This window comes from Pyrus communis, chromosome 8 (genome assembly GCF_041283825.1).
Source record: "Pyrus communis isolate YQ-2024b chromosome 8, ASM4128382v1, whole genome shotgun sequence".
Classification (NCBI taxonomy): Eukaryota; Viridiplantae; Streptophyta; class Magnoliopsida; order Rosales; family Rosaceae; genus Pyrus; species Pyrus communis.
The window spans coordinates 12,828,197-12,841,135 of record NC_142572.1 but is presented as its reverse complement, the minus strand read 5'-3'; the positions used below and the strand labels follow the sequence as shown (position 1 = coordinate 12,841,135).

Genomic DNA, 12,939 nt, shown 5'->3' with positions numbered 1-12,939 from the left:
GGTGGGTCAACCTACGCCTCTCAAGCTTAGACATCTTTCATAAAAGAGTTGGGTGTTGTACTTTGAAAATCTTAAATTCTCTTGAAAGTCGTCCTTTAACTGCTCGACAAATTGCCATCATGCCTTTGTAAGTAGCATCTGCCCATAAGGCTCACTCGGAATATGTTGGCATCTGCCAACATGCTCGCACTATTGACATCAGTCGACATATTCGCTCGAAAGTTGTTGGCATCTATCAATAGGCTTGCAATATGAATTGACAAATGACCTCAAGCCTACCAATTAAGGCTTGATGAAATGCCAATTTGCATGCTACTCCATCCAAAAAAATTTGTGCGTTGTGCAAGTTATTCTTACTGACCTCCATAATATTTCTTGAATCCGCCACTGTACACTATTATACACCTATTTACTATAATCCTATTGACTATTGATGATGGAGTTACTGTCATTGTGTTGGTGTTACATAGAAGGGAAAAAAAGAAGAAGGAAAACTAATGAAAAAGGTTTGAAAACTTTGAGTTTTGATTATACGGACAAAATAAAGAGTAAAGTGAATAATACCATGAATGATTTTTTTAGTGTAAAATTGTGGTTTTTCGTTAAAGTAAACAGTACCAGAAGCTTTTCGTTAAAGTTCTAAAAAAAAAAAAAAAAAAACAGAGATAGTCCATGTTTACTATGTCATGCTTTTAGATAATGTAAGATTTTATTTACTAGTTTTTAGTTGTTATAAGGATTTAATAGAATTCAATTCATGGTAATTACCCTCTAACTAAAAGCATTGAAATGAATGCCAACAAAAATATTGAGAATCTACATGAAACTTATATAATTTCTTTTGTACAAGCAATAGTGAAGGAATGAGAGCTGAAATTTTCAAACGTTAAAACTACATAAATATGTGTATAGTATATGTGATTTTTAAATAAAGTACCACAACATAGAATTCATGTATTATACATGTTTTTTTTATTTTTTTTGCTACAAGGGCTAATTTTATTACCAACCGAAATGAAATTCACATAGCAGAGGCCCCCAAAGAAATACACAAAGAAAACGCGGGCTTGCAAAACAAAACACCAAGAGCCCAACCAAAAGATTAGGCTCACAAACAGAAACAAACTGATAGAAAAAGAAAATCATATCCTTCTACAACAACAGCTGCCATAGCACCTTCCGATCAGCACGAGCCATCGACCCCAATGACTATCATAAATCAAGCTAAACAATGCCTTAGAGATGGAAGGAAGGAAGACTCCATCAGCCAAAAATGAAACCCTCTCTGATTGCAGCCACCAAGTAGATAAAATCAAAAAGTCAGTAGTAAACCCACGTGAATTTACTAATTCCAAACAAAAAAAATGCATAATATTATGTATAAAGATAAACCAAAAATAAAAATACATTTTGATATTAGTACGATTGATACGATAAAACTAAATACAATATAAAAACAATAAAATGTGACGTACTTCATTGTTAAATTGTCAATTTGAATTTTTACCCAAAAAAAAAAAAAAAATTGTCAATTTGAATCACTAACTTCGAAACTGAATTATAACATAGTAGAAAATAAAAGGACATATGACGTAAGACTAAAATGCTATGTCAAATGGTAGGTGCAAAAATATCATTTATATTTAACTCGGACCATCAAAAAAAAAAAAAAAAAACTCCTAAGACCATCTCCAATGATCGGGCTAAAAGTCAAATATTTTAACCCGAAAAATTTAGTTTTTAGCCCAAAACAGTTTTTTCACTCCAACCGTTCTATCCTAAAATTTTAGCCCATAATTATTAAAGAATGAACTTAGGCTATTTTTTTTGTTAAATTAAATTTAAAAAAAAAATTAAATATGTAGACTATCTAAATTAATTTTATGAACATTTTAATCTAAAAAAATTTAAATTCCGATAAATATTGGGTAGAGTCCACTTCGATTTCTGAGCTAAATTTCGGGAGGAATTTGGCATTGGTTTAGCATTTAGCATTTAACTCAAAATTTCCCCTTGGGTTGGAGTGGAATTGAAGGGAAATTTTGAACGGTAATTTTGCTTTTAACCCACCATTAGAGTTGGTCTAATCGAGGATAAAAAAGAAGAAGAAATAATTCCACTCAAATAATAAATAAATAAACAAACACGTGAATACAAGAAAAAAGGCATCAGCAAGCTGGGTGTTGTGTTATGACAGCGGCAACCGGTCGATCCGGTAAAAAGAAATAAATAAAAAAAATACAGAAAATATAGTGATAAAATGACAAGCAAAGAGAAAAGCAAAGCTGTCATGAGTAGAGAGAGATCAGAGATGTCGTAGTGAACGGGCGACGAATTTCACAGCTTCTTTTGCCGACACAGATCTCCCTCCTTTCTGATATCCCCAGACCACTGAATCGAAATCCCAACAAAGCTTAAGCATTGAGCGCGGCAGCTGCCATGGAAGCCAATGCGGGACTGGTGGCCGGCTCTTACAAGAGGAACGAGCTCGTTCGGATTCGCCACGATTCTGATAGCTCGGTAATTTTTGTTTATGGAGTTACCCATTTCGATATTTTTGATTACTTATGTTGTTTGGAATGTGGGTTTTTGTGGGTTTTGGCTTTTGTGTAGTGTGTGGATCTGGTGGGACTTAGTTTTCAGTGAATTTTTGTGGGTGTTTTTTTTACTGAATCGGAAGTGGGTAGGTTTTGGAATTGGATTTTGAGTGATTGAGACTAGGGGGAGGGGGATATTGCAGCTAAAGTTGGGGATTTGAGTTTAGATTAGTCGAAGCTTTGATTTTTTGTTGAAAATTGTTTGCTTTCTGAATAATTAGGGAATGGTAAATGTAATTTTAATCAGATCTTAGAAATGTCTGATCTTTGATGTTTGTAGCTGGATTTGCCGACACTTGTTGACAATCCAATCTATTTACTATTAGCTTTGTAAGGATTGTTTTGTAGTTTGATGGTTATCTTATTTTTCGACAATCAATCTAAGATTATGATGCTTCAACCTCTATTCTCGGTGATTGCAAAATCGCGGTTGAATTAAGCTCAAAACCACTAAACGAAACTCCCCCAATGAAATGTCAGCTTGATAACACATCATCCCCGAGATCTGTTTTCATAACTCAACTGAGCTTTGAGCTGAACTGCTTGTTGTGCTTCGTGGTTTACATTACAATGTGAGTTTAACTTATATTAATTTAACATTTCTTGAAATGAAATTCTATATTATTGATGGTTTAGACTTTGATCATGGTAATTGTGTGCATTCTTGAGTTTCATTATTTCAACATATTGCTTTTAAAACAGAACCTCTTTATTTGCTAAAAGCTTGAAATATCCGCAAAAGTATCAGATTCCTTGCTACTTTTAATGAATTGCCTTTTAACGACTTTGTACTTTGTCATATGTAATGCAGTCCAAACCCGTAAAGAATCTGAACGGGCAGATATGTCAGATCTGTGGTGATACTGTTGGACTTACAGCCACTGGTGATGTCTTTGTTGCCTGCAATGAGTGTGCCTTTCCAGTCTGTCGACCTTGTTATGAGTATGAGAGGAAAGATGGAAACCAGGCTTGCCCACAGTGCAAGACTAGATATAAAAGGCACAAAGGTTCACTTGCTTTTCTCATTATGTGAATAGAATTCCTACTGTTTTGACTTATAGATATAACTCTTGCAATGAATTTAACAAAAACTGATGTCCTTTAGGGAGTCCTCGAGTGGATGGAGATGACGATGAGGATGACATTGATGATCTGGAGAATGAGTTCAATTATACACAAGGAACTAGCAATGCCAGGCGCCAGTGGCAAGGAGAAGATGCTGATCTCTCATCTTCCTCGAGACATGAATCTCAACAGCCGATTCCCCTTTTAACTAATGGGCAGTCGGTAAGTGATTAGCAATGGAACTTCTTCATATCTCTCATTTATCACTAAAAGATTGAAAATTAAAAATTCAAAACTCTCATGTTCATGGAGATGAGCTGATTGATTCTCTAGCTCTTCTTTTAATTTGATACTACAAGTAAATCTGTGAACGGAAGTGTTCCTAGCTCCTCTATATCACTTGGGGTATTTCTATCTTTAGCTGAAATTACTGCTTGTAACTACAGCTATTTTGCAAGTCTTGTATGGTTGTGCATCTTGTTAATCTTTGTTTTGCACTCATGCTCATAATTTCATTAGGTGTCTGGTGAGATTCCTTGTGCCACACCGGACAACCAGTCTGTGCGAACTACATCAGGTCCTTTGGATCCACGACAGCCAGGTACAAATTAATTACATTCATACAAAATTTCCTCTGACAAATGGTTTGTTTGAATAGTTATTTAATTCTGCAATTTATTTTTACAGTTCCAGTGAGAATAGTAGACCCGTCAAAGGACTTGAATTCTTATGGGCTAGGAAATGTTGACTGGAAAGAAAGGGTTGAAGGCTGGAAACTCAAACAGGACAAAAATATGATGCAGATGACTAGTAGATACGCTGAAGGAAAGGGGGACATGGAAGGCACTGGTTCAAATGGTGAAGAACTCCAAATGTGAGCTTCTTGAGTAAAACTTTACTTAGAAAGCATTTTGCCTTCGCATTATAGAGAACGGGAATTAGAAGTGTTTCATATGATGTAAATTTCCTTGATAACAACATTGTACTTTTTCTTTTGTCTTCATCTCAGGGCTGATGATGCTAGACAACCTTTGAGTCGCATCGTGCCTATTTCTTCATCCCATTTGACACCTTACCGTGTTGTGATCATACTCCGGCTAATTATTCTGGGTTTCTTCTTGCAATACCGTGCAACTCACCCAGTGAAAGATGCATACCCATTATGGTTAACATCAGTCATCTGTGAGATTTGGTTTGCTTTATCCTGGCTTCTGGATCAGTTTCCGAAATGGTTTCCCATTAACCGTGAGACCTATCTTGATAGGCTCACACTGAGGTTGGCCAACTTCACACAATCTATAGTTGTTGAGGTTTTAAAATTTGTTTCATTATCATTTTTATTTGCCTTAACATAGTTTCCACCATGCAGGTATGATCGTGATGGGGAGCCATCCCAGTTAGCCCCCATAGATGTGTTTGTCAGTACAGTGGATCCCATGAAAGAGCCTCCTCTGGTTACGGCTAACACTGTTTTGTCCATACTTTCTGTGGATTACCCAGTGGACAAAGTCTCTTGCTATGTGTCTGATGATGGGTCAGCAATGCTAACATTTGAATCCCTTTCTGAAACTGCGGAGTTTGCTAGGAAGTGGGTACCTTTTTGCAAGAAACACAACATTGAACCTAGAGCCCCTGAGTTTTATTTTGCCCAAAAGATTGATTACTTAAAAGACAAGATACAGCCTTCTTTCGTAAAAGAGCGTAGAGCAATGAAGGTGAGTGAATGCAAGTCCAATATGTTGCATGGGTTTCTAAAAAGAAGTTAATAAATGATTATTTCTTCATGACCATTTCAAACAGGAGGATTATTTCAATTCTTTGCAAATCTTGCCTACTTTAAATAACATAATTCATCGTTTTAGTGGTGCATTACTTTTAAAGCAATGTAAATCCCTATCTGGTTTTCGGCTTTAAAACATCAATTGATCACCTCTATAGTTTGCATTATTTATCATTCAAACAAGACGATTACTTCAATATTTTGATAGGTAGACTCCGGATTATCAATTTCTTTGTTATCAAAACTTGAGTTTGACGCAAGTGCGCACAAGGAAAATGAAAAACAGTGTTATGCTTTAGTAGTTATTTCTGCAATCTGTTCAAATATTTTAAAATTTGAAATCGTAAGACTGATTATACCTAGGAGAGTTAAGGGATGTTTAGAAAGCAGATTGTGGTAAACTTACATACATATGTAGCACTATGAAGAGAGTCTAAATGCATATTGGTTTTGCCCACAGAGAGAGTATGAAGAATTCAAGGTTCGGATCAATGCCCTAGTTGCCAAGGCACAGAAGATGCCTGAAGAAGGTTGGACAATGCAGGATGGGACTCCATGGCCTGGGAACAACCCTAGAGACCATCCAGGAATGATCCAGGTACTTGCATTTTTATCTAGTGCTTTTGGGTTTCTGCCTCCTCTTCTGGCTTTCATGCTAATTTAGTTTTCCATCATGTGGAAGAACAGGTCTTCTTAGGCCACAGCGGTGGCCTTGATACCGATGGCAATGAACTGCCTCGACTTGTTTATGTTTCTCGTGAGAAGCGACCTGGATTCCAACATCACAAGAAAGCTGGAGCAATGAATGCATTGGTTTGTTTCCCCTCAAATTGATTAAAATATAATTGTTCTTTTCTTAGCAGTAATGTTCAGTGGTTTGACTTGTTTGGAACTATATTTGTCAACATTTCTGCTAAAGCTGGACAAATTCTAAATAGTTAGAACCCTAATATTTCTTTGGCCAAGTAAGGTCCTCAATGTTTTCTTTGCCAATTAGGATCCTCAAAATTTCCTTGACCAGTTAGAACCCTCAATATTTCTTTGGCCAAGTAAGATCCTCAATATTTTTCTTTGCTAATTAGGATCCTCAAAATTTCCTGGACCAGTTAGAACCCTCAATGTTTCTTTAGCCTAGTAAGATCCTCATTATTTTCTTTGCCAATTAGGATCCTCAAAATTTCCTTGACCGGTTAGAACCCTCAATGTTTCCTTGGCCAACTACACCATGACACATTTTATGGTACAAAATGTCATCTTTTAAACAAGTTTTGTAAGATAAGATTGTTCCCTGTTGAATTGAAGTCGGTACCAAAACCATTTTGCTTTTCTAACTTGGTTCACCATATGCCATGTAGATTCGAGTTTCAGCCGTCCTGACAAACGGTGCATATCTTTTGAACGTTGATTGTGATCACTACTTCAATAACAGTAAAGCTCTTAAGGAAGCCATGTGTTTCATGATGGACCCAGCTTATGGGAAGAAGACCTGCTATGTCCAGTTCCCTCAGCGATTTGATGGCATTGATTTGCACGATAGATATGCCAATCGGAACATTGTCTTCTTTGATGTATGTGCTACTTGATTTTAACCACCAATTAGTCAATTACTAATATCACTCTTATGTGACAGTATGGATACACTCTGGAAAATATATTCTTATTTTGTCTTCCTTGCAGATCAACTTGAAAGGGCTGGATGGCATCCAGGGTCCAGTCTATGTGGGAACTGGTTGCTGTTTCAACAGACAAGCTCTGTATGGGTACGATCCGGTTTTGACCGAGGAAGATTTGCAGCCAAACATTATTGTCAAGAGTTGTTGTGGTTCAAGAAAGAAGAACAAGACTAGCAATAAGAAGTATATTGACAAGAAGAGGGCGGTCAAAAGAACGGAATCCACCATTCCCATTTTCAATATGGAAGACATTGAGGAGGGTGTTGAAGGTAGATTCTTACATTATCTTTTTTTTTTTTGTAAGTTCTTTTCTCCAAATATCTTGCCACGTACATTAATGTTGTAAGTTATTCATGAAAGTGCGTCCATCGCATGATCGCATGATCGCATCACATGTAACAAGGAAGCTTTTAACAATTTTGCTCATTTGACAAACCTTAAAAAGAAAAAATAAAAAATCATTCGGAGTGTTATTGACCAAAATTAACAGAAAACCAAAATGATGTTTGATGCATCCATGCTTTGCAAAATTGACTGAGATAACTTCATCTTCTGCAGGTTATGATGATGAGAGGACTCTTCTTATGTCTCAGAAGAGCTTAGAGAAGCGTTTTGGTCAATCACCAGTTTTTATTGCAGCCACCTTCATGGAACAAGGAGGCATTCCACCTACAACCAATCCTGCAACTCTTTTGAAGGAAGCTATACATGTTATTAGCTGTGGATATGAAGACAAGAGTGAATGGGGAAAAGAGGTCAGTATAGCAATATAGGTCCTAGCCCCCCTTATTCTGAAAATACTTAATGAATGAATTTGTGATTTTAAATTCACAATAATTGACATTTTGTTTTATCACCAGATTGGATGGATCTATGGCTCTGTGACTGAAGATATTTTAACTGGGTTTAAGATGCATGCTCGTGGCTGGATATCAGTCTATTGCATGCCTCCCCGCCCAGCATTTAAGGGTTCTGCTCCGATCAATCTTTCTGATCGTTTGAACCAAGTTCTTCGATGGGCCTTGGGTTCCATTGAAATTCTGCTCAGCAGGCATTGTCCCATATGGTATGGCTACAATGGGAAGTTGAAGCTTTTGGAGAGACTTGCATACATCAATACCATCGTTTACCCTCTCACATCCATACCACTGATTGCCTACTGTTTGCTTCCTGCCTTTTGCCTGCTCACAGAAAAGTTTATCATTCCTGAGGTAAGTACTGGTTCTGCGTCGTTCTTACTCAAAACAAACAAAAAAAATACACTAATTCTGCAACTTTTGAAAGAATTCATTAACATGATTCCTTAAAGTGTGTAAGGTTCGTCCCATCAATGTGGGATTCATTCTCAACAGCACCGTCATGGGACCTTTCTTTAGGCTTTTCACACTCTAGATTATCATTCTGGGCAGTCACTAAATTTGTTGAATGTTTAATTGTTAATGCAGATAAGTAACTTCGCTAGCATGTGGTTCATTCTGCTCTTTGTTTCCATTATTGCAACCGGTATTCTTGAGCTAAGGTGGAGTGGAGTCAGTATTGATGACTGGTGGAGAAACGAACAGTTCTGGATCATTGGTGGAACATCAGCTCATCTATTCGCTGTCTTCCAAGGTCTCCTGAAAGTTCTTGCTGGGATTGATACCAACTTCACTGTCACGTCAAAGTCATCTGATGAGGATGGGGATTTTGCCGAGCTCTACGTGTTCAAATGGACATCACTTCTCATCCCTCCAACCACGGTTCTTCTTGTGAACATGATAGGTATTGTGGCCGGTGTTTCATATGCTATAAATAGCGGTTACCAATCTTGGGGTCCACTTTTTGGCAAACTGTTTTTCGCCTTATGGGTGGTAGCACATCTGTATCCATTCTTGAAGGGTCTGTTGGGTCGGCAAAATCGTACCCCGACAATCGTCATCGTGTGGTCTATCCTTCTTGCTTCAATATTTTCCTTGCTATGGGTGCGCATCGACCCCTTCACTTCAGACAAAACAAACGCTGCAACAAACGGTCAATGTGGCATCAACTGTTAGTTCGTTTCAAAGACTGTTTTTGTGGAACCGGCAACTCTCTCCACGCCATCTGTGTGTATATACGATATAAAAGAAATCAGGTAAATTCGTCTACTGAACTTGTACGTATGGTCTCCACGTCCAGAAGGGAGTCGGGTGGAAGAACAATGAGAGAACGCCTTGTGTATCGGTTTTGTTGCCCTGTTGTCGAGTATTTATTGTTTGCTATTGAAATCTGTTTTCTTGAACTTTAATGATCTTGGTCATTGATGTGCACTATTATTGTTATGGTTGAAGCTATTTATTTCATTACTTCGGTCTGTATTTTTAGGACAAACTTTGTTTTGTTCGATGTATGCAAGCATTGTTACTACAATTGAAATACAGATTCTTTCATTAAACAAATTGCCTCTGTTACTAGGTTTATTTATGGGAGTTTTAACAAAAAGCCTACGGTACTCTTCACTTTAACGAAAAACTACATTTTTACACTAAAAAGTCAATTCTGGTACTATTTACTTTACCTTTTATTTTGTCCTTATTATTAAAACTTAAAGTTTTCAAGTTATTTTCATTAGTTTTCTTTTTATTTATTGAGCACATTTTCTATGATCTTACATCTACACTTACTTGGAGCCCATTTTTTATGCAATATGTTCACATGAATGATAATATGGTGAAGCATGAAGAAAAACTTTGGTAGTACAACCTGATAATATGGTTGGACGAACGGATCCAAGCGAGTACTATTCAATACAATGTGACAACTTCCATTGCACATGAATTCACTGCTTGTTGAGAGTGATTTCACTAGCTGATTGATTGGGTTGCCTTACTCTAGTTTTTCTCGGTCATACCATATTACCATCATTAAAATAGCTAGAAAAAAAAAAGAAAAAAAAATAAAATTTGATATGATTCTTTTCCAAGGATAAATGTAGTTCACAAAAATGCATTGTGTCATGAACATCCTAATCGATGAGTTTCAATTTTTGGGAACTTTAACGAAAAGTTCGCGGTACTGTTCACTTTAACGAAAAATCATATTTTTACACTAAAAAATCAATCATGGTACTATCTTATAGTTTTCGAACTCTTTTCATTAGTTTTCCTATTTTCTTCACCCAAATTGGATTCAGTTTTACTTGATTGCAGTAGATTGGACTGTGTGTTGAAGAACACCTCAAACTTGCAAACACAATAAATTCCAATCTAAATATGATCTTCTTATGCATCCAAATTTGAATATTTCGTTGTGCAAGGGTATGATATCCACATACATCCAAATTTGTGTGTGGATAACACATCCCATTGTGCAATTAGATTAATAATTAGTTCAAAGTGGAAAATCGCCTTTATTATTAAAAGTAAGAAATTGGGAGGGTAAAAATGTCATTTACTCAAACCAATTATGTATAATACGACACCGTATTGACTTGCCGAAGCCTCAAAAGCCACCAGCGAGTCGAGGGTTTATTGATTGGGACTTGACTCCAGAGAGAATTCGGAGACACCGTTGAGACCAAATTAGGGTTTTCTTTTCTTTCTCAGCAGGACCGACCAAGAAGGAAGAAGCCATGGAGGGTCTCGCAGAAGGGGTGAACAACTTGCGAATTACAGACGCATCATACAACAACAAGAAGAAGAATCGCATCCAAGTCTCCAACACCAAAAAGCCCCTCTTCTTCTACGTCAATCTCGCCAAGGTAACAAAAACCAAACGTGCACCTTTCTCCTTTTTCGTCTGTTTTGGTATCGATTTTATGGGATTTTTCCTTTTGAGAAACCCCATTATTTACAAAACCAAAAGCTACTGTGTTTGTGTTTTGAATGATTCAGTGGTTTGATATTTGGATTTGCAGAGGTACATGCAGCACAACAATGAGGTGGAGCTCTCCGCTCTTGGAATGGGTATTGTTTTCTTCACCTTAGCCTGGTATTTTTTCTCCTGTCACGAGTGATTATTCTCCTGCCGCGAGTGTGGTTATGGAGTAGAATCGTACTGCTGCCTGGGCATTGGCTTGTTATGTCAATTGTTGAATATGTTCGGTATAATTGAGGTGAAGGCTTTGTATCTTTTTTGTACTAACTACTATGGCTTCACGATTTGTTTTATATATCTACAGCTATTGCCACAGTTGTTACCATTGCTGAGATTCTGAAGAACAATGGATTGGCTTTGGAGAAGAGTATGATTCTTGCGCCTTTTCGATACTTTTTTTATTTTTTATTTTGTGGGAATTGTTACTCATATATGTTTTAACTTGCTGTTGTATGCAATATATACAGGAATCATGACTTCTACAATTGACATGAGGGAAGATGCAGGAGGGCGGCCCATTCAAAAGGCAAAGGTACATTTTAATCTTGTATTAGCTTTGAAACTTTCTGGTATCTGCATTGGCATTTCATTAACCTAAGTCGGCAGAATGGGGACATAATGCACCAAAATTCAGGGTCCATGAAACATTATTTGATGTTAACAACAAATCTTTCTTAGATCTTAGCAAGGTCTATGGGAACGTACATCATCATTGTTTAAATGAAAATGGGGTTCATATTAGTCAAGAAGTGCTCATTGACGAAAATGAGGCACGTGCTTTTCAAAGTTTGCTTGTTTCTAAATCTATACAATTACTTGTCTGCATGATGGTCAACCCATTTTTTGTGGGTCATGGTGTTTGAGTAATTTATAGGTGCTTCTATACTTGAACACTTAAGTGCTGGCACCAAATAATCGGACTGTCTAGATAGCCTATCCAATTTAGTTGAATTGTTAGAACTTGCAAGCAAAATGGGGGTTTAATTTTGTTGGACCATAAGTATTTGTTTTGGTTGTCTTTTTGTTCAAGTGCTTGTTTAACCAGGGTTGATTCTACAGGGTTGTTTTTCAATTTAGTTATAAGTTTCAGGGCTGGTTTGCTCACTCGACCCTTTAATTTTCTCATAACTTGGATGATATAACGATTTATTTTGGGCATTACAATGCATTACATTACTTTAGTTAAGTAATTTATTACTGTACCTTTATCTTGGAGATTGATGATGGTATCATATGATTTTCTTTGTTATTTAGATCGAAATACTGCTTGAAAAGTCAGAGAAGTTCGACGAGATAATGGCTGCTGATGCTGATGCAGCTGCTGCGGCTGAGGAAGGCATTGAGTATGAGTAGAGTTGAAATGTGTTGTTTCTGATATCTAGCTTGGTGCATGCACTAGTAGGTTTCTTTAAAACCAGTGGATGTCTTGACTTTTGTTCCTAGATTCGTCTCTCTTGTGGCATTTTGTTTTACTGCGATAAAATTTCTTTTAGGGATTGTTGTAGAAAAGCGTTATCTCTGCTACCAAAAGATTAAAATTTATTCCTAGGTTAATTAGCTAAGCTAACATGTGTGTTAGGATGTTATGAATTTATTGCTTCTTTCTGCCGGAGCATGGAATTAATTTAGCTTTCGCAATTTCAATGTAATGCACTGATAACACGCTATTATCGTGAACTAAATCAAATGATATAATCAATTGACGTGTTACAATATAAGTAGATGACGGGCTTATGCTTCAAGGTGTTTTTGTACCACACAATAATTTCTTGTCACAAACAACCCAATTAGTAACGTGCAAGTGGCTTTTGGGCAGTGTACATCCCTAAACAATATTAGGGCAACGTGAACATTATGCAAGGACATGATAGCAAAGGGAATTGGTAGCAAAACCTCCAAGGCAATAAATAAGGCGCCCGACAAAGAAATGCATGTGTACAATGTGTATACCTTTGGAGCTGCAGCCGCATTCGGAGGACTTACTTGAACT

General features: G+C 36.9%; 2 protein-coding genes across 2 annotated transcripts; both read left to right on the top strand.

Annotated features, from left to right (window-relative positions):
- The first annotated feature begins 2,164 nt into the window (after positions 1–2,164).
- On the top strand, positions 2,165–9,532 carry LOC137717229 (cellulose synthase A catalytic subunit 1 [UDP-forming]). The gene is made up of 14 exons (XM_068456520.2): positions 2,165–2,520; positions 3,409–3,604; positions 3,703–3,884; positions 4,182–4,263; positions 4,350–4,536; positions 4,672–4,938; positions 5,032–5,377; positions 5,903–6,040; positions 6,130–6,255; positions 6,798–7,010; positions 7,120–7,384; positions 7,674–7,870; positions 7,976–8,326; positions 8,561–9,532. Exons 1-14 carry the CDS (start codon positions 2,440–2,442, stop codon positions 9,146–9,148), a joined length of 3,219 nt encoding a protein of 1,072 aa, XP_068312621.2. The 5' UTR covers positions 2,165–2,439; the 3' UTR covers positions 9,149–9,532.
- A 1,041-nt stretch (positions 9,533–10,573) lies between these two features.
- Positions 10,574–12,667, top strand: LOC137717819 (uncharacterized protein At2g34160). Its single transcript, XM_068457305.2, has 5 exons — positions 10,574–10,833; positions 10,990–11,038; positions 11,254–11,316; positions 11,417–11,481; positions 12,204–12,667. Exons 1-5 carry the CDS (start codon positions 10,705–10,707, stop codon positions 12,300–12,302), a joined length of 405 nt encoding a protein of 134 aa, XP_068313406.1. The 5' UTR covers positions 10,574–10,704; the 3' UTR covers positions 12,303–12,667.
- Positions 12,668–12,939: the final 272 nt, after the last annotated feature.